At 37.2% G+C, this 26,449-nt stretch overlaps 2 protein-coding genes across 2 annotated transcripts in view; both read right to left on the bottom strand.

The window, feature by feature from the left end:
- LOC134818588 (uncharacterized) overlaps positions 1 to 26,449 on the bottom strand; it is a 61,912-nt gene that overhangs the window by 19,436 nt on the left and 16,027 nt on the right. The window lies entirely within an intron of this gene.
- Positions 4,844 to 23,432, bottom strand: LOC134818012 (uncharacterized). The gene is made up of 10 exons (XM_063827419.1): positions 23,345 to 23,432; positions 16,254 to 16,324; positions 15,783 to 16,053; positions 13,123 to 13,289; positions 12,832 to 12,891; positions 10,593 to 11,048; positions 9,495 to 9,738; positions 9,225 to 9,379; positions 6,287 to 9,034; positions 4,844 to 5,101 (listed from the first exon to the last, which is right to left on the bottom strand). Exons 1-9 carry the CDS (start codon positions 23,374 to 23,376, stop codon positions 6,309 to 6,311), a joined length of 4,182 nt encoding a protein of 1,393 aa, XP_063683489.1. The 5' UTR covers positions 23,377 to 23,432; the 3' UTR covers positions 4,844 to 5,101; positions 6,287 to 6,308.

Genomic DNA, 26,449 nt, shown 5'->3' on the forward strand with positions numbered 1-26,449 from the left:
CAGTTTCTCATTTGATCTCATGCAGATGCAGCAGAGGTGCCGGCCAGAGTAACAGGTCACTGCATTAGAAGCAAAAACATCACAACACTTCCTATGTGAATGCATCCAGCTGATGACAACTAGAATGAGGATATTTGGTAAACCCATCCTAACAATTGAGGAACTCATCAATAGTAAACTCGACCACATTATCAAATCCGACCCGCGGGCGGAAAAATCGTATAGCACTCGGGCCCGATGGGCCCTCCGTGCTATACGAAAATATGTCCTCCTCGGGCTAGCGCCCTCGGGGACATATGAAATATTGCATGCGCGTGCGCGTGCAATATTTTGTTCCGCCCGCGAGTCTCCGGTGATATGTATATATATATCGCCGGACGGTATAGGGGGCTCCCGCTATATCAGCGGGCTGTAACAGCGGGCCGGGATATATCAGGTCTTCTAACTCGCGGGCTGCGAGGGCCTGCTGGCGCAAATATAGCCCGCTGGTGGATATAGTAGTATTAGTGACATTCGAAAACCACGATCTTTAGTTGTCGAACTTTAGTACGTAAATCGTCCGATAGTTATTGAGAAGAGGAGCAATTGGTTTACAATAGCTCAAAGCTAGTGCTATCCCGATAAGCCCGAAGTGATTCGACTTCGAATGAAATTTCTACTGGAAATCAATTCATCACGACCGTGAATCAAGATAGGATTTCTATCGTGGGAATAGCTACAAAAGTACTAAGGTATGGAACTATGATCATTATGAGAAACCCCGGCACCGGTCATATCCGGCGGGTTTTAAAGTTATGAGCCGACTAGCTCCTAGACAGCTATTGACAGCCTGATAGGGCGGCTCACTCAAATTTGAATTGTGATACGTCAAAATTCCACGTTAAATTGGGGTTTTAATGTAGTAACCAGATTCATTATAAATAACATGTATGTCATGATAATAAATATGGTCATTAGTTGGTTAGGTTATCGTGTAAAAAATATGCAATAAATTGTTGGTATGGTGACCAGCCTCACGGAGCTAGCTCTATGAGGCTGGTCAACAAACCAGCAGGACAATAAGAAAATGTAAAACATGCCCCGTCAATAAGTCTCAGCGAACCTTAACATTAGTTGAAATATTCTCCTTAGCATCGCGAGCCTATTGTTAACAAAGAAGCTTAAAATTGTGTGTAACAGAATAACTTGATAAACGTGTGTATAAAAGTATAAATGCTTCACACCATTTTATATTTGCCGTACGGATGCCAATTATGGATCGCTTCCCTCTGGTTTAAAGTTTTGACTGAAGATTGATTAAAAATGGAATTGTCAACTAAAACGATAAATGGGGAAGGAATTTAAACAGGAAATGATAATTTGCTTCATGGGTCATGTGCTGACTATGCACCCTGATAGCGTTCACGTGCACCCTCTCAGTTTCTCATTTGATCTCATGCAGATGCAGCAGAGGTGCCGGCCAGAGTAACAGGTCACTGCATTAGAAGCAAAAACATCACAACACTTCCTATGTGAATGCATCCAGCTGATGACAACTAGAATGAGGATATTTGGTAAACCTATCCTAACAATTGAGGAACTCATCAATAGTAAACTCGACCACATTATCAAATTCGTGGAACAGTCAACAAGGTTTGACAGAGACGATCCATTTGGATAAGCATCTAGGACATACACCAAGGTTCATAAACAATCATACACTAGACCCACACAGGACTATCTCAGATAGTGACAAATATTCAGGTGTGGACCATGCTCGGAAGTCCCTCGCCTGCCCGCCAAAGAAGAACATCTGAAGTTGGTTTGCTCTGAGCAAGGTAGTAACAGCTTCGAGACTCAAGAGGTCTGTTGCGTTGATATCTATTATTCTATGTTTTTGTATATACTTAGGGAGTCCTGGAGTGTGGCTAGCAGGAGTCACACTCTGTGGGCACGGCGAGAAAGCCTCCCTCTTCACTAGGAGGCCAGAAACCGTTGACCAAAACAGAGAGAGAGAGAATTTGCTTCATGGGTCATGTGCTGACTATGCACCCTGATAGGGTTCACGTGCACCCTCTCAGTTTCTCATTTGATCTCGTGCAGATGCAGCAGAGGTGCCGGCCAGAGTAACAGGTCACTGCATTAGAAAAGTGATTATTGAACGTATGATAGAGTACAACCGATACTACAGCGGTGGAATGTGGATTTAAATGTCACCTGGTCAAACCCGGGGTGGACTATTTTCCAGATCCTGGTGGAACCTAAGCGATCCATGATATCACGACAGGCCCTATGGGATCAGTCAAAACCACATGCCCAATAACCAGGCATCATCAACAATCCTGTTGAATCTAGTAGTCCTAGTTCCCTAACATAGCAGTAATAGGATCCAGAAGTTAACAAGTGTACGAGATATTGTTCTCTATCACTGTACGAGATATTGTTCTCTATCACCGTGCGAGATATTGTTCTCTATCACTGTACGAGATATTGTTCTTTATCACTGTACGAGATATTGTTCTCTATCACCGTGCGAGATATTGTTCTCTATCACTGTACGAGATATTGTTCTCTATCACCGTACGAGATATTGTTCTCTATCACTGTACGAGATATTGTTCTCTATCACTGTACGAGATATTGTTCTCTATCACTGTACGAGATATTGTTCTCTATCACTGTATGAGATATTGTTCTCTATCACTGTACGAGATATTGTTCTCTATCACTGTACGAGATATTTTCCTCTATCACTGTTTACTTAGGGTCCTGTTCGCGGCAATCCCTGTACGAGATATTGTTGATTGTTCTCTATCACTGTACGACATATTGTTCTCTATCACTGTACGAGATATTTTTCTCTATCACTGTTTACTTAGGGTCCTGGCTGCATGGTAAATATATGCGCCTCACCACTCACCAGTATACCATACTCCAAGTCCACAGGGCAGCTGGTATATCAAAACAAATCGAGGTCGTATATAGTCCAGTCATTTATGGACATTTATGGAAATTAACATAGAACGGGAGGCAAAAATGGCTGATTAAACCAATTTTGTGCAAATTTTTTCTGTTTTTTCTCCAAATAACTCGAAAAGTAAGCATTTTAGGGTACATTTTGCTTCATAAGTTTTATATAAACATGGCCGTTCTGCACAATTTGCACTCATTAAAAAATCTCTAGGGCCTTCATAGCCCAATTTACCAGATACCCATATTTTTGCATGATTTATGGAACCGAAAATCAGCTTTTCGCCAATAACTGAAAAAGTAAGCACTTTAATGTATATGTTTCTTTGTAAGTCATATATAAATATGCCAATTGCGGTTCTTTTGCACTCTATCCGAAAACTCTATCACGATCCTATCAAAAGTTAGTAAAATAGGCTCAGCGCCACGCCCAAAATGGTTTTTGGCGAATTTCTCGAAAAGTAAGGATTTTAGGCCATGTGTTGATCAATAACTCCTAAATAAACATGCATATGCGGCTTCGTTTAAGCATATTTTGAAGTCTCTACGACCTTCAGAAGCAAAGGGTCAGTTACGTTATTAGGTCAATATGGGCGTGGCCCTCCTGGGTTTTCCCCACGGTAAAAAAAATGTCTCCAACCGAAAATCGTTTATATATATCTTTCAAAAAGTCTGTGCAAAGTTTCGTGAGTATCTGAAGATTTGCAGGCAGCTGTCCTTAAATGACTGGACTAATACTGGAATCTTAACAAATTCAAATCATGTTATACATTGCACAAAATCAAATCAAGCCAGATGAGGCATGTTGGCCCAGTTTTTTATTTTAGTAAAGTAAAGTAAAGTAAAGTAAAGTAAAGTAAAGTAAAGTAAAGTAAAGTAAAGTAAAGTAAAGTAAAGTAAAGTAAAGTAAAGTAAAGTAAAGTAAAGTAAAGTAAAGTAAAGTAAAGTAAAGTAAAGTAAAGTAAAGTAAAGTAAAGTAAAGTAAAATAAAGTAAAGTAAAGTAAAGTAAAGTAAAGTAAAGTAAAGTAAAGTAAAGTAAAGTAAAGTAAAGTAAAGTAAAGTAAAGTAAAGTAAAGTAAAGTAAAGTAAAGTAAAGTAAAGTAAAGTAAAGTAAAGTAAAGTAAAGTAAAGTAAAGTAAAGTAAAGTAAAGTAAAGTAAAGTAAAGTAAAGTAAAGTAAAGTAAAGTAAAGTAAAGTAAAGTAAAGTAAAGTAAAGTAAAGTAAAGTAAAGTAAAGTAAAGTAAAGTAAAGTAAAGTAAAGTAAAGTAAAGTAAAGTAAAGTAAAGTAAAGTAAAGTAAAGTAAAGTAAAGTAAAGTAAAGTAAAGTAAAGTAAAGTAAAGTAAAGTAAAGTAAAGTAAAGTAAAGTAAAGTAAAGTAAAGTAAAGTACGGACATATTCACGCCCACCAACCCTGATCTCCAAAATCCCACCTTTTCACTAATGTCCATAATGTTTTCCAACCATTTTTACTTGGTGGGTAGACAAAATAAACGAATGGATCAAAACAATGATATTTTATCATTGAAACGAATCGTCAAACAATGAGAGATGATCAAATATACAGAAAAGGATATTGTTCAATTCGTTAAAGGGTAATATACTCGCGACCTACTGGGCAGTCATACTGTAACTAAAAGCAATGGCCTATTAACGATATCTCGAAAAATGGACGTAAAACATCACTATTGAAAACGATAGTTACTAAAAACCTACAACACGATAAATCCCTGTGTCATAATGTCCTTGACTAAAACATTTATAGATTTCTATTCTGATTTCTGGTGGGGAGGTGAAGCATATTTTGGGCACGTGACAGTGATTCGATTGTTCAACAGTAGAAGCTTATTGGTTGATTTCAAAATTTCTGTAACATTCCAATCGATATGCCTCGCCTCCCAACCAGAATCCACATTTATACACCAACTTAAGTCTGCTCAAAGAAAAATGGGTTGTTAGAATTATTACATCGAAACACAATAATTCATAGAGCATCAAAATATTTAAATACAGAGGAGGCAGTCACTTTTACAGTTCATGGGTACCAAAATCATCATTTAAGTCACCATCTTTGTGATCATGTGGTGGCTTGAAAGGAAGGAGTGTCCTTTGAATAGCTTTGAGAGTTCGAGAGTCCATGGTGTAATGATATCCTGAAAATGGAAACGGTTATTTAAATCACTGAACTGTTGAGTGTTGATGATAGTGTTCATAAATATAAATATCAATATTGTGCATATTTATTTTTATTTCATTCATTGATATATTATTATATACCTTATCGGACCTTATTTGGACGGACATTACTTGAACGCTGGAGGCCCTAGCGTTCATCTTAATGTCCGTTCAAATAAAGTCCGTTCAATTAATGTCCGTCCAAGTTAAAGTCCGTTGAAATTTTTTCAAAAATTTTTCCATTTCGAACTTTTTGTCCAGAATATGACAACTAATTTGAGAACTTTATTGTGCCGTAAGTTAACGACGGAAAGGTTCTCCTTGGTCTGCCGGATAGGAGGCACAGAAAACTTTACTAGTATATAATGTTTTCAAATTCAAGGGTCACTTGGCGGAAAAAAGTCAACGAAATTATGGCACTCAACAACATAGTTCATGAACTAGTCCCCGCCAACATGACAAACTTGTTCCAGCCTCTTGATATTACGGTAAATCGTGTTGCCAAGGACATTGTCCGACGTTGTTATAGCTCATATTACTCAGGGGAGGTAATATGAAACAAAGTGCTGGGAAAGCTCTACGTGATGTTAAGGTTAACCTTAAGTTGTCTAAGATAAAACCACTTCACGCCGAGTGGCTTGTAAAAGTTAACACTGAAATGCAGGACCGGGGTAGTTTGATGAAAAAAAGGTTTCCATAAAGCTAGAAATCACTGATGCTTTAAGCATGGACTATTTCATGCACGAAAACCCATTTGATGAAGATGATATGTGATATATTAGACACTGATCATGTACACATATTTTAACATTTTTACTGCTTAATGACTGCTTTTCTTACTTACTGTATAAAAAATGGATCTAAAACTCATTTGCTGAAATTAAAAAACGTCACATTTTTTTTTAATTCGGATTTTTGATGGTTTTGAATGCCTTCGAGCGTTCATATTAATGTCCGTTCATAATTGTGTCCGTTCATGTAATGTCCGTCCAAATAAGGTCCGATAAGGTATTAACAATATGCATGAAAATTTATCCTGATGATAAAGTGAAATATTAATTGATTTATAAAATTGGTGAAGCAATGTCTTTCAACAGTATTTAGTAATGCTTAGATCCTCTTTTATTTATCCAGAGATTCTATGTAGAGCTGTTAAATCTCACCTTATCATTAGTTTGGCTCCATTTAAATTGGAGTTTCTGTAACGATATCCTCGTTTGCTTTTACTAGCGATGCTCCCTCACAGGCAATTTGATCAGCAGTATCTAGCGTTTGCTCTGCTGAAGCAACTTTAAGCGATCTTAAAGATATTATACATTTCGAGAATACGGCAGCAAAATGTTTGACAGTCTCATCAAAACACTCTCGGAGAGTGTTGTCATACAATAAAGGGTTAATGACCGAATTGAGGGGTAAAACTATCATAGCGAAGGTGACGTACCAATCTGAAGCATCGATTGTTTCAAGATTGTGGAGCCCACTGATGATTATAAATGGAACCCAACAGGCAAAATCGGTGGCTATGATGAGCGCAACCCTGTTCTGCATCACCCGGTTTTTGCGGACAGCTTCAGGATTGTTGTTCTGTCCAGAATTCTTAGATGATTTCTGCGATTTCATGTTGATCATAAAATAAGACACGGTTATCAACACAAAGCAGAAAAGGTTGACGCCCAACATGAGCCAGACTATAATATTTCCTTTCACGTCGATCATTTCAGTTTCCACATCCGATGTTGTTCGGCTTCTTCTAGGATCATCACTTCGAACAAAATACTTGAAGAGGCACACACCATCATTACCGTAAAAGTGAACAGCACTTTTACTCAAGCTTTTTTCGAACATTCTATCAACTTTCTTGCCGATTCTAGCCCAAGTTTCAGTTGTTGAAATGTTTTGTTTATAGTATGCTCGAAGAATTTTGATGTGCTTTATTTTGTTTGGGAATCCGATAAATAACTTGTAGAGTGGATCATAAAAGAAACCTTGCACAAAATAGTCCTCTAAAGCGGGGACCAATGGTATGATTGCCACTGATAGCGAGGCAATAGTGATTCCAATAACGATCCCAATGGCTTTTGCTATTACTCTTTTATTGACAGGTGCTGGAGCGCTAAAAGAGCTTTTCAGAATTCCCCACATCCTTATCAGGCTTAGAATCGTCATAGAAAAGAGAGAAAGTTGTGATCCTGTAGTACTGATAACTCCTAGAACAGAACAAGCATTTCCTGATAACCACTCAGCTTGCTTCCTGCAATAATCCTTTCCGAGAATGAAACTGTCGAATACGGATAGTACGACCAAGTAGACTCCTATCAGGAAATCACCCGATCCGATTAGACAAACTAACACTGTAGTGTATAGCTTGCTTCCTGTTTCAGAGTCTTTCACTAAACTCGCTACTTTGGTTACCATGACAGCATTAAAAATGACTGCTAAAAGGCCCAACAACCAGCAATAAAGTTTCAAGAACATGTTCATGATAATTTCCTTGCCACAGATTAAATTGCATTCATCTGAAAGATCGAAACAATCAAATATACCATCACACTTCTGAGAATAAGCTATCCAGTGCTCTTTTACACCAGTCAGGTTTCTTGTATTTTCACACACCGCATGGTTAGTACAGTTTTGTTCATCGGACATGTCACCACAGTCATCAACAAGGTCACAAACTTGGCTATACTCAATACATTTAGTATTTTTACATTGGAAAAATGTATTTTCATATTCACCATGATCAGACAATGTTACGAAAGTCAGGTTATTGTTGTTGGCCAGAGTTTTAACTCGGTCAGGATACTGACCAGGACATGAATCATACTCTAAAAGCGTGTCCTGAAGAGGACATGTTGAGTTTTGGCACAAACCCATGCAACTGATAAACACATAATATTCACCGAACAGATTATTGCAGTTCACCTTTAAGCTCGGGACATTAAGCATTATCTTAACACCAAAAACAGATCCTGCTGGCCTCCTAAATTCCCGTGTACGACATGGTACATTTTTAAGGTCTGATAATTTGCATAAATCTCGTCCAGCACATCTTTCATTCACAGCAGACGTATTGATACTTGGGAAATCTCGCGAAATTCGGCAGACCTCATTTTCAACCTCTGCCTCACAAGAGTTCACACCATCACAAAGAAAGTCAAACTCAACATAGCCGGTAAAAAGCGGACAATAAAAAACGTTCTGGCAGGTTTTTTCTCCGATGGCTATTCTTTTAGCGAAATCGAAAATAGGGGATTGATTATTATTTCCACAATTTTTCCAAAACTGACTGTGAATATATTCATCTTCTCCGATCATATTATGAGCATATACAGGGAGACAGTCGGATTCCTTGTCCCTTATCCATTTTATAGGTATTTCCATATTTCTATCGCCACCAAACTTGCGAGTACAGTTGAAGTAGCCCTTTGTTGTTAGTTGGCATATGTCAAGGGTCTCATCACTATTATCTTCACAGTCACTAACTCCATCACAGAGTCTGTGTTTGTGAACTTTACAGTTTGTGAACCGAACATCGCTGTTGCTGTTGATAAAGCTCTGTGACGGATTCTCACCAGAATTTCTTCGACAGTTCTGGTCACAGTACTCTACAAAATGTCGTACTCCTTTTTTATCTTCACTAAAATAACCTCCACAGAGGTAATCGTTTTGTTTTGTAATTTTCGAATGAAAACCACTTGCCTGATAAACATACGGGTCATTTTCACACACAGTAGAGACACTAAAGAGTGTTTTACTCTCAGTACTCATTACATTATAGGTAATGTTCGAATATGCGCACATGTGAAAGTAATCTTTTCTACTTTCATCATAACACAGGTGTTTCAAAAATCCGCCGATATTAGTCACAGTGCAATTTTTGTTGGATTGCTGCCAAATTTCGTCAACACATCCTGGTCAGTGGACAGTTGTTATTTTCAAAATAGAACAAAAACCACCTGCAGATACCCTATTATTTCATCTTCATGTCGCACTACGAGCCTCTACAGGTTATTTAGTACTAATTGTTTAGTTTGACTTTACTGGAGGCCACGAAATATAATAAAATAAATCGTAACTCAATTAGAAAGTTTAACTATAGACCTGTATTACTAAAGCAGTGGAGCCAGATACTGTCCTCATATTGACAGTTGAGTCTGTGAACAAAATCGCAAACTGATATGTCTGTATCTTTCTCTTTACAGCTTACGTGATTCATTTCTCTTGACATGTCATTGTCAGTTCGATTCAGCCATTCCCTGAATTATTAAATGGTTGAGTGCAGAATGTTTGGATATTCAGAATGGGAAATATACAGGATTTCCATTGCAACAGAAACTTTGATGTTGACATGTAATTATGAATTAAACTCACTCTGGAACATATTTCATGTTTCTCGGATAACTTCCCCAGTCTGAGAAGCGATGTTCAATTGACCGGCAAAGAAGCTGTGCCGAATACCAGTTAAATGAATTCTTACAAACAAGTCCATTTTGCGCCTCACCAGTTTGCTTGTCAATAAATGTTGTGATCAAAAGACCCCCGTTATCATTTAATCTTTTCGTTCCATTTACCATGTTGATAAGAGACATATTTCCCTCAAAGTCCCAGACACTCTCTGAAACAATCATTATAACAGTTAGTGAAGAATCGTATTTTTTCCCGATCCATGACTCAAGTGCCGAAGGCACAAAAGAGTCAAGGACAAGGGTTAGCGAACGAGGTTCATTTTGGTATAACTATATGGTAGCTTGTGTCCGTCGCCTGCTGTCGTCGCGTACATGCCTGTTATCGCCCACCGCGCCCACGTTCCTAACTGTGCAAAGTTATTTTTCGCGATATTCTGAATTAAATTTTTGTTGGTGCGAGCTGCTGAACTGATCATCGTCAAGTAAAGCGTTCATTTCACCATAAACGTATCCCACAAGGCACAAATTGATAGCATATTATTTCGAGTTAGTATTACTATTATGCACAGATATGTGTCAGGTTGCATAAATAATAAACATATACGGTACATAGAAGTATACACGATTTTAAAATTCAATATGGAGTTAACTTGGCGGCGCTCGGCCTGTCACTCTGCCATATCCGCATCTTAACATGGTACCGCGACAATTGACCCCCCCGACAATTGATCTAGGGTTTAGTCTCTTGAGTCTTGACACCATTTCCTGCTAGTGCTTATAAACAGTAAATCCTGGGGTTCTCAGGTTGTATGGAATATGATAAAATACGCCATCATGGATCGGGAAATTGAGCGGCCATCCACAAAAGAAAAGTGGCCACATTTCTTATTGAAAGAGCGAATTAACCCTTATTAAATATTTATTGATCCTTCCGTGATTGGTCTAATAGTAATAATAAACGAAGTCCCAGTATCGGATTAAACGATGCTGAGGATAGAGTTTTAATTTCACTTATTAATGTTACATTGTCACGGCCCACAATCCACATTTTTAATTCACTAACCTATATAATAAGAGGCACTCAGGAAGCCGCGCGATCCAAGAAGGGTTATTTGCATTTTGCTCACTTCTCTTCCCCACTTCCAGATTCTTCCACTACACCTTCTAGAGGTTGCTGTTATATTGATAACCAGTTCTCCGTTGCAATGTATTATAGTCCTATAACCATGTTTTTCTACCACCCAGTTTTTATCTGTTTCTGCTGGTAGATTTGTCAGGAAGGGAGTCCAGGTTGACTGACAACTTAATTTTAACCCACCTACAGAATTACTGAGTTGGATGATAATATCTCCTAGTACACTGTATTTCTCATTATAGTACACTATGGATATATAGCCCTGACTATCCACAGTGGTGTTCGTTCTCAGGTGCAGGTAAGAATTCTCCATGTCAGCAGGGATCCTCATAAGCCATATACTCTTTTTCATATACTGATACTCTTTGTCAAGTATCCACATACCTGTTGATTTGTTAGTTATTCTGAGATTAACCGGGAAGGAAAATGTACGATATAATATTGTATAATTATTATATATCCATGGTTTTTCATATAATAAAATATATTATATCACAATGCTGACAAGCATTACCGTTGCCATTATATTCACAATACTATTTACCCCCCTATACTATTATATCCCCTTTATTGTTTTTCAGGCATTAACACTCATCGAAAGTAGTTCAGCAGGTATATTCAAGTTCAAAACATTCTAATTCAATGTTAAAGATGACAGGAATAAGAAATAGTTATGTGGAGGAAAAGGAAACGTTTTCAAAGGTAAAATTTCGAAATCTTTGAAATGACCTCCTTATTAATGAAGTTTCGACTGTGTAAATTATTCTGACATTATAATCAAAAAGAGATGATATTTGACCAAAACCCATAATCATGGGTAGAGTGAACCGCTTTTCCCATTCATTCACGGCTTACGAAATGTAATAAAGCTTATAATTATTGAATGGGAAAAGCGAGCGACCGATTTCATTCTCGGTATCAATTTGCATTTGCGGACGGTTCCTCAAATTAATATCATTTCCTTTTGTTTGGGAAAGAGAGACACTGGCAGCGGTTCACTCGACCACTGATTATGGGTTTTGGTCAAATATACCTATACGAATTAATAATAATTATTAACTCTATCATCTAAATATATAAAGCGAGACGATATAATATATGGATGTGTTTATCCGTGCCATTTTACTGACACCACGGCATCAAGTTTAACGCGACTTTCCGCAAAAACCGTAAAAGATATACAACTGAAACTTTTTTGAATGGGTCAAATTATGCTTTAATGGCCTCCAAGTCCAAGTCAGCATGAAAAAGTAAAAAATTGGCCAAGGAATAGGAGTTTTAGAGCCCAAAATTTGGACCCCCAAGTGGTGTCAAAAACGCGAATTAAATAGGTAATAATTATTTCAGTCTCTAACTCTTGACACCATTCGTTATGAATATTATCGTTCGTAATATTATCTGCACAAATTAGCAGATACAAATAAGTATAAAAACCAATATCTATTTACAAACTACAGCTACTATTTTACTTGGAAATGTGCCGTCGCTAATTATTGAATCTTATCTTTTTATACATAGCTGATAAGATTTTCAATGCATGTAAGACTATGTACTTATATTATTACTGCAGTACAAGTATTGTTTCGACTCCAAAGTAGTGTGCTGTTTTTTGCACATGGGGGCCAATTCGAACAAAAATACGATTTAGAACCGACATATGCTGCTGCCACTGGCGGAAGCGCTGCCCAAATTTCGCACTTTGTATGACCAAAATGTTTGTACGGAAATTTATATTAAAATAATTGTTATCATTATCATAACACCAAGTCTGTTATCTTTCAACTATTCCTATTAATTTTCAGGCTCAAGTATTAGGTTTTGTACGTCACATGTGAACAAATGAATACAAATTATTAAGCCTTCTCTCCTACACATTCAGTTCCAGGTTAATATAATAAAGAATAAAATAATGTTTGATGAGATTCCTAGACTCTTTGACTTTGATTTTTTAGTGCGTGACAGGAATTATTATTATTTGTTTATGATACATATCAGATGATGACTCTAATAATGAAGTACCTGGCACCTGCTGCTATCTCGCGCTGTTGATTTCTCCGATCATCAATATAATCCAATAATACCTTGGATTTTGAGTGCTACGCGCGATAATTCCCATCGGCTTGCTGGAGTATACTATAATGATATCATTCTCTAAATTGTAGCTTACCAGCAAACCATATACGCTTTGTCGTATACTCTTTGTCAAGTATCACAGGATTCCACATACCTGTTGATTTATTAGTTATGCTGAGATTAACCGGGATGAAATATTCCGAGCTGCGAAACAAATTTCAAAAATGTTAATAGGAAAATGTACGATATAATATTGTATAATTATTGTATATCCATGGTTTTTTCATATTATATAATATATTATATATACCTATACGAATTAATAATTATTATTAACTCTATCATAATCGTAATAGTCACATGGTATGAAAATGGAGTATATCACCTGCTTCGTTGGTACAATGCAGCCACACGCTCCGATTACTACTGCAACTGTCTGTTGATACTCTAACATTGCATTCAGAACTTGCATTCAGAACTTCGTTGTTAATGTCTTTGCAAATCAATTCACTCAGTATCATAGACTCTTTTGTGTGTTGTTGTAAAAACGTTCTGGATTATATTATTGGTTTTATAAATTTATACAGGGGGAGGGGGCCAAAAATCAGTACCCAAACGTTGGCCTTAATAGCTCAGTCACTGAGTGCCCAATTGAAATAATTCTTATGATATGACTCACTACCACCACTGGTTCGAGGAATTTGTAAAATCGAAAAATATTCGTGTTAATTTTTTACAAATGAAGGTTAATTTTTGCATTTATTTGATAGTTTGGATAGTCGATAGTTTGGATATTCAAGCTAAATTTTATTGAATTGTGTTTAACCATTTAAATCAAGTTTGTCCTGAAAAAAAAATGAGAGTTCTAGTTTCTCAGATGACCGAGATACGAAGCATAACGAGTATGTTCATTACGTGTGATCAGGTGATTGTTTTGAGGCTAGATCTGCATTGTGGGAATCGTGCAGAGAGCTCAATTACGGTGTCGTAATTGGGTAATCATTGATTACCTAAAATGAGATTGCAGTTTTTGTTACGTGTTGACAATCTAGCTCTCTTATCTCTATTTTATCGCTACATTATATATAACTGCCATTGTGCTGGTACTGTGTTTTTATTTATACAAGTACAAGTACAGGATGGATGATGATGAAATAGATACACTTCAAAGATTGTCAGGTTACTCTGCCTACATTACCGAAGAGCATGAGGTCTATAACGATTCGGTCACTGAACTCGCGGAAGCTATGAACTGTGACAATAAATCAGAGTTTTCAGTTGAAACGTTCAAAAAGCCAGAGAAGTCAGTTTTAGTAAAATATTTGTATTGTGCGTATCAGACAACCAGTGATCATGTAAATAAGTTTCTGGATATCAAGAAAGATATGGAGGAGTTGAAGAGCGATCTTATCCGATCGCAAAGTACTATTATCAAGCTGCAGGCTGAACTTCTGGAAATCAAATCGAAGCAGTTGGAATCCGTGCACTCCACCGTCAAGACCGCTGTTCAGGACACTGTTCAAGCAGTCAAGCTGTTTCAAAAGCAGAAGAGAGCTTGAAAAAGGTTGTACAGAATGTTATATCAGAAGATGATCGAACTAAGAATGTGTTAATATTTGGAAGAGAATCTGAGTCATGAAGTTGGCGAGATGTTTCAGCAGATTGAAGAAAAGCCACACTTCGAAGCTGTCTTGGTTGGGAAAAAGTCAGCTGAAAAGATTAGACCCGTTAAAGCTTCTTTTGAAAATTCAAGTGCAATCCATCAGATATTAGTGAAAGCCAAAGAACTGAGACTGATTCCACGTCATAATTTTTTTTTCATTTCTCCGGACCGATCACCTGAGGAACGAACTATCCATCAACAGTTGCAAGTCTTAGAGATGAAACAGATTGCCAAAGAAGACACAGATAAACACTATTATATCAGAAGTCGTAAAATTTGTTGTAAGGACAAGGTATTGGAGTGAACGATTTATAAATATAATAATGTTTAATGATATATATCCTTAAGTTGTTTTTTATACCGGTGCTATACTAACTTTTAATGTCAATAAGTAATTTGGTTTTGGATTTTTTGGATTTATCATACTCATTAAGGGTATTTGGCTAAATTGGACCTAATTTGGACCAAATATGGGCGTGGCTGCCCCGCAGGCACCGTTTGGCGGTTGGGGTCTGGGACCCCCTCAAAGGTTTGGTCACCGGTCCTAGTTTATTGGTCAACTGCTATCTCGAAACCAAGTTTCACAAAAAATCAGGGTTAACCCCCTCTCCCCCCCCCCCCCCCCCCCCCCCCCTTAAAGCTTAACTGAATATCTTAGTTTGGGGTATATTCATAGGTCAGCCGCTTTGACATCGGCAATTTTTATTTTTATTTGGATTGTTGATATAAGCGGGATAAAAATGCTTTATTTCATTTCATTTCATTTTCATTTTCATTACCCAATCAATTTTGCTAACGAGATAAACAAGTTGCTCGATAACTTCGTCATTTTAAAATCCGTTTCGCACCATCTTTTCAGATTATATTCCGGATTAAATTACCTATTGCAATATGTTACAACAGAGTCTTTAACATATTCACAAACACGAGTATAAGCAATTCAGTGTTGAATGGGTGTGGCACCAAAAAATCGAATTTTCAAATTTTGTTGACGCTGTGCTTGATCAACACAGCGAAGCCTCGGGCGAAGAAAGTGTGGCATAGTGCCTTAACCGTTGCTGGCCTTAGGAACGATCCTTCGGCTTCTTGTAAAGCTCTTCCTTGAAAGTGCTGGTTTACATTGTAATGCAGGTAATGCCGAAGTAAAATAACAAAGGTGGTCGACTCATTCGATGGCCTTGTTGCGTCGCAACGAATCCTCATAAGATAAGATAAGATAAGAATCCTCGAGCAAGTAGGTACAGTATGCCATCTGCAAAGCAACAACTCTAAAATATAACGCGGTGGTATAACTATAAGACCCAACGTATGGGTACTGAATTTTTGTCCCCCCTGAATTTTTGTCCCCTCCGTTTAGAAGAAAAATTCAATTAAAAACTCACTCGGAAATGAGTCTCCAATAATTGTTAGGTTTGCTGTCCCACTTTCCCTGTTCGTTTCCAAGGTAGCGACAGAAGGTATTTGCTGTGTACCAATTAAAGTTACCAGGACAAACGGTGCCGTTCATCTTTTCTCCACTTTTCTTATCGAATAAACTCACAACGAGCACACCTTCATTTCTTGTTCCAACAACTGTACCGTTCACCTCGTTTACTAGGGATGCTTCAAAGAATTGCCAATCATTGTAAGATCGACTCTCAGACGCTTCCCCAACTGAAAAAAAAAACGCAATATAAAATACCTACCTTCGGCTACCTCAACAACGAAGTTTTTAGCAAGAATTGGGAGAAAAGTTTTAATGATTTAAATTTTTGCATCGATTTTATTTGTAACACAAGTTTTTTATCTAAGGTGCATCGTCAGTAAATAGCAGCTTTTTGAAACCATAAATATCAGTGTGAGCTGTGACTCACCATAGTTATTCACAGTTTCATCATCTTCTGTATCCTCATTTCTTACTCCATGATTGAGCACCAGCATTAAACTGCAGGTAACAAAAGTTAATAAATTTATTGGTAAATAAATATTTATTGTAAATATAATATAATAATATTAATCATATGTCTACATCATACCTGAACACTGAATGTACAATGTACATTCGGTGTGATCACACTGTTTACAGCAGAAGAAAACGAAACGCAACGCGCCAGAAGTAAGTTTTGAATTTTCTGCAACGTGACCGGGAACGTGCGCGCGCAAACTAAATTTGGCCCGGCCCCCCCAGAATGTTCCAGTCGATCGACATCCTTGTACTGTGATATGTACAGTGTAACACGCGACGCGTGGTAAAGTTTCGAAGTACCCAATATATTTAGTTGGTTTTAACAATCGTATGTTAATTGTTGAAATTGGCTGCATTTGTAAATACAATACTGTTTTAAATTTCATTTTACGTAAGTGTACAAACCGAACTCCTCAAGAGTTCGTAATTTTGGGGTGAATGATTTTCGTAGAGTTCGTTGTCACTGAGAGTTTCGTAGAAGTTCGTACAATCAACTATGACTATAAGAACCCAACGTATGTGTACTGAATTTTTTGTCCCCCCTGAAATTTTTGTCCCCTCCGTTTAGAAGAAAATTCATATTAAAAACTCACTCGGAAATGAGTCTCCAATAATTGTTAGTATTGCTGTCCCACTTTCCCTGTTCGTTTCCAGGTAGCGACGAAGGTATTTTTGCTGAGTACCAATTAAAGTTAAACCAGACAAACGGTCCGTTCATCTTTTCTCCACTTTTTCTTATCAATAAAACTCACAACGACTACACCTTCATTTTTTCTTGTTCCACAACATGTCACCGTTCACACTGTTTAACTAGGGATGCTTCAAAGGAATGCCAATCATTGTAAGAAATCGACTCTCAAACGCCTTCCCCAACTGAAAAAAAAAACGCATTATAAAATACCTACCCACCTTCGGCCTACCTCAACAACGAAGTTTTTTTTTAAGGCAAGAATTGGGAGAAAAGTTTTAATGATTTAAATTTTGTGCATCGATTTTATTTGTAACACCGTTTTTTTTAACTAAGGTGCATCGTCATTAAAATACAGCATTTGGAAACCATAAATATCAGTGGTGAGCTGTGACTCACCAAAGTTATTCACATTTTCATCATCTCTGTATATATCCTCATTTCTTTACTCCATGATTTGAGCACGCAGCATTAAAAACTGCAGGTAACAAAGTTAATAAATTTATTGGTTAAATTCACCAAGATTTTTTGAGAAACGACGATCTAGATCCGATTATAAGTATATTTATAATATATAGATATACTATTACTATAATCAGATCTAGATCTTCTTTCCTCTAAAAGAGTATAATTAGTCATGGATCTGACGACATTCCCGTCTATATAACTTTCCGCCCCGGGGGTTTTGAGACTTGGAATAAACCTCCAGGGACCCATTAGAAACAAATTTGGCTTGGGTAAAATTTTGCTATGGGGCAGTTTTGCGCTAATTGACCACGCCCTTTTTTTGGCGCTTTGCAAACTTTAAATCAAAATAACTCCGCTTCTAAAATTGGAATTAGAAGCTCCAGCTTGGCTTTAAAGTTTTTTCAGAATCATCACATTTAGGGGGTAAGCATAATTTTTAAAGTCAACAACATCGGGTTGTTGATTTATGTGACCATCTGACACCTTATTTGACCTCCTCGCGAGTCCGTGATTTTCACACTAAATACGAGATAGTCTCGGCTTCTGGAATGAGCTACGTGCTCATCCGGCATTAAAATGTTCACGGGAATCATCACATAGAGTAGGGTAGAACAACACTTTCAAAGTCCTCAAATGTCAGGTTGTTGAGTTATTAGGCCCCATCCTGTTTTTTTTTACTCACTCAGCGGTAGCGATTGCAGGCGCTTAAAAAAATCCAAAAATAACTCAGCTTCCAATTGAAGTTAGGAGCAAAACTCTGGCAGCAAAATGTCCAATCATCCTCATTGAGTGGGGTAGAACGTAGTTTCAAAGTCCTCAGACCCAGGTTGTTGAGTTATTCGGCCGCACACCAATAATATTTACTCTTCTCGCAAGTCGCGAGAGCTGTCCGACACTTAAAATCAAAATAACTCGGCTTCTGATTAGAGTAAGAACTAAACTAGGGCATAAAAATGTCAGAATCATCACATTGAGTGGAATAAAACGTAGTTTTCAAAGTCCTCAAGACGTTAGGTTGTCATTTTAGGCTGAAACCCATTTGTACGCTCTCAGCGAGTTCCGCGAGTCACACTTAAAATTTCCAGATAACTCGGTTTCCTGATTAGAGGTTAGAACAAACCTTGGCATGGAGAAATGTTCAGAATTATCATATTAAGTGGGGTAGAACGTGGTTACAAAAGTACTCAGGCTCCCGTTGTTGAGTTTATTCGGCGGAACCCCTATTTTTAATGCTCTCGCGAGTCGCGAGTCGACACTAAAATCAAATAACTCGGCTTCCTGAATAGAATAAAAACAAACTTGGCAAAAAATTCTGGACATTTCTAAGCCCAAAGTTTAATTCCTAACTCTAATCAGTAGCTAGAGTTATTTTGATTTTAAGCATAGAATCCCTACTTTGCGAGAGCGTAAAAATAGGGTTCCGTCGAAAACATAACAACCTGACGTCTGAGGACTTGAAGGTACGTTCTATCCCACTAATTTAGATTCTGAACATTTTTTATGCCCAAGTTTTAGTTCCTAACTCTAATCAGAAGCCGAAGTTATTTTGATTAAAGTGTCGACTCGCGGCTCGCGAGAGCGTAAATAATTATGGTGTGGGGCCTAATAACTCAACAACCTGACGACTGAGGACTTTGAAACAATGTTCTACCCACTCAATGTGATGATTTCTGAACATTTTTATGCCCAGTTTAGTTCCTAACTCTAATCAGAAGCCGAGTATTTTGATTTTAAAGTGTCGACACTCGCGCTCGCGAGAGCATAAAACTGGTTCCGCCTAATAACACAACAACCTGACGCTGAGAACTTTTTGAAACCACGTTCTACCCATTAATGTGATGAAGTCTGACATTTTATGCACAAGTTTAGTCCTAACTCGAATCAGAAAAAGCCGAGTTAATTTGATTTTAAAAAGGTTGTCGACTCGCGACACGCGAGAGCGTAAATATTATGGTGTGGGCTAATAACTCAACAACCTGACGACTGAGGACTTTGAAACTACGTCTACCCCACTCAATGTGAGATTGTGAACATTTTGCTGCCCGAGTTTTGCTCCAAACTTCAATTGGAAGCTGATTATTTTGATTTTTAAGCTCTGTCTAAAAAAAAAAATCGGGGCTACCGGCGCGAGAGCGAAAAACAGGTTGGCCTAATAACCTCAACAACCAGACATCTGAGACATTGAAATTGTGGTCTACCCTACCAATGTGATATCTGAACATTTTAAAAAGCCCATGATGAGCACGTCCTCAATCAGAGCCGAGATAATCTCGTATTTAGTGTAAAATTCACTACTCGCGAGGGTAAATAATGGTGTGGTCCACCATAACCGACACCCGATTGTCTGGTTTGACTATAATAATTTATGCCTCTATCCCCCCTAAATGTGATGATTCAGAACAACTTTAAAAGCCAAGCTCAGCTTCTAATTCGCAATTAGAAGCAGGATTTATTTTTGATTCTAAAGTTTCAAAAGCGCAAAAAAGGGCGTGGCCAATTGCGCACAACTGCCCCATAGCCAAAATTACTACCCAAGCCAAATTTTGTTTCTAATGGACCCTTGCGGTACTCCAAGTCTCAAACCCCGGGGCGGAAGTTATATAGACGGGAATGTCGTCCGATCCTTGACTAAAATGGTATATTATGGACAAACGTTTTCATTGAGTTTGAGGAAATTGGTAAATTATAAGTGACCCTATTAAACGGCACAGTTAGTGGACTGTGTCACACTATGAAATTACTAAACCCTTGGTGGTTAGGATAATCGTCTCATCCTTCTAGGCAAACTTTGTCACATAACTAATATCTTAATCAGGTGATACATATCCGTTTAAATACGCCGGCACGGAAATGGGTTACATTGTCACGATATCAACATTACGGAGTACATATGGACCCCTTGCTGACGTTTTTGACCAAGATATTTTTTTGTGTGTCCAGTTGATTGGATGGTAACATAGACCATTGCCTACCATATTTGACGAATTTTTTTTCGTTAGATGGCGCATCTCAGGTTTACTCTGTCACACATTAAAGAAACTATGTGAACAATGTATAGGGCACCCTGACAAGCAATGCCAGAGTGTGTATGTTTATTTGAAATGGCCTGGAAGTGCTGGGAATCGATATAAATATTCACATAGTCGTAAGGAATAAAAACACAAAAGGCACAAACAAGATTTAATACTTTTGTCACATACTCTTGAGGAATCTGAACATATTGTGTGAAAGTAACAAATAATGATATAACAGCTTGAACACCCTTATATTACGTACTAAGGATAAAAAACAACACTGCTATTACCATGCCACCAGTTACATAAATCCATTACCAGTGGTAATATGTGTAACAGTGTCACAAGTAAAATACCGCACATGGTCATAAGTAGGGTAATTTTTGTCACAAACAAAATTATTATAACTCAGTTAGCTACTGCTGGCACAATAACGAGTTTTAAATCAAAATGTTTTTTGATTATGAAGTTAACATAGTATTCTATAAGGAATAAGTTACTTCAAAAAAAAAAAAGGGGCAAGACATGTTTACTTTGTCAATCAGTTATTAAAAGAAGTTAGGTAATCGTCATAAGATTAAACTATCATTTTTTGTAGTTTGGATCGATTAATATAGGCAATAAAGCAGCCTATGCTAAATTTAACACACTATCTTTGATATTGTTGGGACAGGGAAAGTTATTTTGTCACATTTTTTTAGTGAACTTTGACAAATTTAACAAAAGATTGCAAACTTGACCTCTGATGGTTCTGGAAAATGTTTCTATTAATCTTTTGAAAAAATCTTTGAATTCCTAATAGAGGTATAGATCTTCAAAATAGGGCAAGACATTTTTACTTTGTCACTAAGTTATTAATAAAGAAGTAAGGTAATCGTCATAAGATAACAGATCTTTTTTGTAGTTTTGGGATCGATTAATATTAGCAATAAAGCAACCAATGCTAAATTTTAAACACACTATCTTGCTATTTTGGGGGCAGGGAAAGTTAATTTTGTCACTTTTTTAGTGACTTTGACCAATTTATACCAAAAATTGCCAAACTTGACCTCTGATTTTCGTGACAGGTTCTAATAAATCTTTTGAAAAAATCTGAATTCAAATAGATGTAAAGTAGATCTTCAAAATAGGGGCAAGACATGTTTAACTTTGTCACATTAGTTATTAAAAGAGTTAGGGTAATCTTCCATCAGATTAACAAATTCTATTTTGTAGTTTGATCGTTTAATTTAGGCAATAAAGCAGCCTATGCAATTTTAACACACTATCCTTGATTATATTGGGTGGGGCAGGAAAGTTAATTTTGTCACATTTTTAGTGACTTTGGACAAATTAACCAAAAATTGTCAAACTTGAACCTCTAATGTTCGAACAATAATTCTATCATCTTTTTCTGAAAGAAATGGTTAAATTCTAAAGAGGTAATAAGATCTTTCAAAATATGGGCAAGCCATGGTTTAACTTTGTTACATCAGTTATTATAAGAGTTAGTAATACGTCCATCCAGAATTAAGAATCTTTTTTGTAGTTTGGATCGATTTAATATAGGCAAATAAAGCATCCTATAGCCAATTATACACATGACCTATCTTGATATTTGTTGGGGCAGGGAAAGTCAAATTTGTCAAAATTTTTTAGCGACTTTACAAATTTAAAAAACCAAAATTGTCAACTTGAAATTTTTTGTGACAATGTTAACATCAAGTGAATCTTAACTTGCATCAACAACATTGGGTCCTTAAATAAAGTTTTCCGCCATTCAAACCATAAGTCTAATAATAACTCGCCCAAATTTAAAATCACAATATAAAATTCCCATAAAATTGTGACAGAAATAAGCTCATTTCCCAATAACCAAGTGCCTGTCTTAGCTAACTAATTCAAACCAACATATGTCTTAGGGCTATATTGGTTAGAGCAACATCAAATAAGATTGAAAGGGTTTTGGGACACCTCACAGTAGAAAAGAGGTATTATATTCCGAGTGTGACAAAGTTACCCAAATGTCGCCTTGTAACCGTTCGATCCGTGCCCTTTAACCAATGTTGTATCATAATTGTTAGATTGACCTAATCTACTATATTTCAGACCAAGTAATGATAATTAGGCAACTGCAGTTAACTAAGTCACACAAAATGTGACATTTGAACCATTATAGTGCCTAACAACAATAGATTTTCTTTCTGAGTAGTGCATATGGGAGTATGGGTTACGTGGCTTATGTTCAGAACTTCTGAACGTGCTAGGTTAAGAGATGTTAAAATTAAGCCACTATCGTCAAAAACGCTATTATTTTTATTTACCAATATCCTCAAACTCAAATGAACGTGTCCATATATAATTGACGAACAGTATTATAGAATGAACTCAATGTAGATAAGTTCACACGACCCCAATTTCCAGTGTCTGTAGCCTCTCAAATAAACTGTCAAGAGTCTCATATACCTCATTGGGGCTTTACATGAATGTATTGCGATTTGCGTCGTATTGTCATGAAATACAGCTCGATGTGTAATGTGTATTCAAATCACCACCAAATGCATTATGAGCTAAAATAAATCACATTTCTTGCACAAAAATAGCTAATTAACTATAATAAACAAACAAAAGTTTGGGGGAAAGAAGAGGCACGGTATATCAAGATACTCGGTATAGAAAGGCACGGTATATAGAGGTTCCACTGTAAAACACCGGTCTGTAGGATTTAACTGGTTAGTTCTTGACTTCCAGTTCCAGAGCCCACAAAAATATTCGAATATCTAGAAATATTTAACTTATCAGTCCTCTAATGTAAATATAATATAATAATATTAATCATATGTCTCTCACCATATCAAGCATGAAATTAGAATACTCTTCATGTGGTCGTTGAGAAAAGCATATTTGGATTCTCGTCAATATCAGCGATGAAACATAGTAAATAAAGCCGATAAATAAATTGTGTACCAACTATCCACAAATACGAATAATTAACACGTGGGTCGTGGAAGGGCTAAACAAAACTATTTTTCATTGTTCTGTCAATCTATAAAACACACCGATTTGGGCTAAACAGAACTTTTTCATTGTTTTGATAATCTATAGACAGAGAAGGGGTTTAGTGGCATTGCATGCAGCACAGTATAAAAGTATAAAACACACCAATTTGGGCTAACTGTTAACTAAGTTCAGAGGTAATAATTGAGCTTTTTCAATTATAATACCATGTGGACTAACACAATAAGACAGTCTTTCCAGTTTGACTGACTGGCCCTCATTTCAAATTTCAACAAATTCTTTGCTCTGAAATCACTGGTTGATATGTCATATGAGTCAAAGTAGTATAATTAAATGATGGATTTTTCCCCCTACTCTTGCCGAAGGCAAAAAGATCGTAGGGAATAAGTAATCGGGTGTGGATATATGAGGTGGCCCGATCACGGTCCTACGGTGATGACAAAAGTCTGCTCCTTCGAGGCACGGTATATCAAGATACTCGGTATAGATTATAGAAAGGCACGGTATATAGAGGTTCCACTGTAAAACACCGGTCTGTAGGATTTAACTGGTTAGTTCTTGACTTCCAGTTCCAGAGCCCACAAAAATATTCGAATATCTAGAAATATTTAACTTATCAGTCCTCTAATGTAAATATAATATAATAATATTAATCATATGTCTCTCACCATATCAAGCATGAAATTAGAATACTCTTCATGTGGTCGTTGAGAAAAGCATGTTTGGATTCTCGTCAATATCAGCGATGAAACATAGTAAATAAAGCCGATAAATAAATTGTGTACCAACTATCCACAAAAACGAATAATTAACACGTGGGTCGTGGAAGGGCTAAACAGAACTATTTTTCATTGTTCTGTCAATCTATAGACAGAGGAGAGGTTTATTGGTAAGCAGTACAGTATAAAACACACCAATTCAGGGACAAAAGGATTTCGCGGCATGTACGAAATCGCGAAATTTCCCATTATCCGCGACAAATTTTATGTGTAGTTTAATGTATAGCCTGTTAAATTTCGCGGTACCGCGAAATTTGGCCAAAATAATCGCGAAATCCTTTTGTCCCTGCACCAATTTGGGCTAAACAGAACTTTTTCATTATTCTGTTAATCTATAGACAGAGGAGGGGTTTAGTGGCATTGCATGCAGCACAGTATAAAAGTATAAAACACATCAATTTGGACTAACTGTTAACTAAGTTCAAAGGTAATCATTGAGCTTTTTCAATTATAATACCATGTGGACTAACACAATAAGACAGTCTTTCCAGTTTGACTGACTGGCCCTCATCTCAAATTTCAACAAATTCTTTGCTCTAAAGTCACTGGTTGATATGAGTCAGAGTAGTATAATTACATGATGGATTTTTTTTCCTACTCTTGACGAAGGCAAAAAGATCGTAGGGAATAAGTAATCGGGTTTGGATATATGAGGTGGTGACAAAAGTCTGCTCCTTCGCAATGCCAATAAAGACCACTCCTCTATAATTAAGTGTATAGGGAGCGTCTGTTATTGGTTATGCTGCGCGCGACGCTAGCCATGTGTTAATTTATTATGAATTACACTTACAGTGAAATTCCTCCTTCGCAAAGTTGTTTTCTGCAATTTTCTGGATATTCATTTATTATTGATGCGCGACGCTACATGACATTGGTCAAATAAATTATCAATTTTTACCATGCACGAATCGCACTAATTAATAAAAAACACAGTATGTAAATATGTTGCACTTTTTTCCAGTCACACTTTTCACTCAAAAGAATTAATGGTACAAGTACATCGTAAAGAAAATTGATCGTGCGTGGTTTAACCGCGGCGAAATTTTTGTTTGGTTGCCTTTTTGTAGCGCGATGCACTACTGGGTCGCGCGCGCATCAAATAATGCTTCTCGCAACCAAATAATGCTTCTCGCCGATCTACTTCGGTAGATCGGCGAGATGCACCACTGTGCCTCACCGAGCTGCGAAGGATTGACATCGTGAATCAAATTGCCTTTTTGGGCAAAATTGTGGTACATGTAATTTAATGGGAGTAAGCGTATAACGTAAGGTTATACCGGCGGTTAATTGACGATGTCAATTCATGGCAGCTCGGCGCGGCACAGTAGCGCATCTCGCTGTGAGAAGCCTCATTGAGTGCGCGGCGCGGCACAGTAACGCATCGCGCTACAATACCGGCGGCACCTGTGTAACTAATGTATCAATGTACAATGTAGTCACTGGTTGCTGTGCAGTGTGCAAGCAGAAGTCACTTGTACCTGGTTGTTTTTTGTCATACGTTGTATGACCCGCCGCGCACCCCCTGTAGCGTGGGGGTCACCACGTGATACAAGTTGTTTTCTATCTGGACAATAATCACATTAATTTATAAGTAGCTCTATATATACTATAGCTTTTTATATATAGTAGTTGAGCACTTTGCAACCTGGCGAGATATTAGCAAAAAACTGTCCAGTCTTGATCACGTGATATGACCGTATAAGGATTAGGGATAGGGTTAGGGTTAGGGTTTGAGCAGAACGGAGAATCGTTTAAAATTATTTTCGAGGAAACTCGACTAAAACTAATCACGTTATTATATTTATATTTGGGCTTTTTACGGAAATATAAGACAATAGCAATTTTTAGCTTGTTAATGTTATTCCTTACCTGGGGACCACAGTACGTGCCCAGGCTATCATGTTCATAAACATACCAAATAGAGATTCGGCAGAATGACAGGCTGATCGAGCACCGCCCAGTAAGTTATTCCAAGTGATTTATATTAGTGCATATTATATTGATTCTAAATACAGGGTGGGCCAAAAGTCAGTACCCATACGTTGGCCTTAATAGCTCCGCCGTGTTTTATATTTGAAATTGAGATATGTTGCTTTCAGCTTTGCAGATGGCATACTGTACTTACTGGTTCGAGGATTCCGTCGTCAAAATTTGAAAA

The sequence above is a fragment of the Bolinopsis microptera genome, chromosome 7 (assembly GCF_026151205.1).
Source record: "Bolinopsis microptera isolate Bmic1 chromosome 7, MBARI_Bmic_1.0, whole genome shotgun sequence".
Classification (NCBI taxonomy): Eukaryota; Metazoa; Ctenophora; class Tentaculata; order Lobata; family Bolinopsidae; genus Bolinopsis; species Bolinopsis microptera.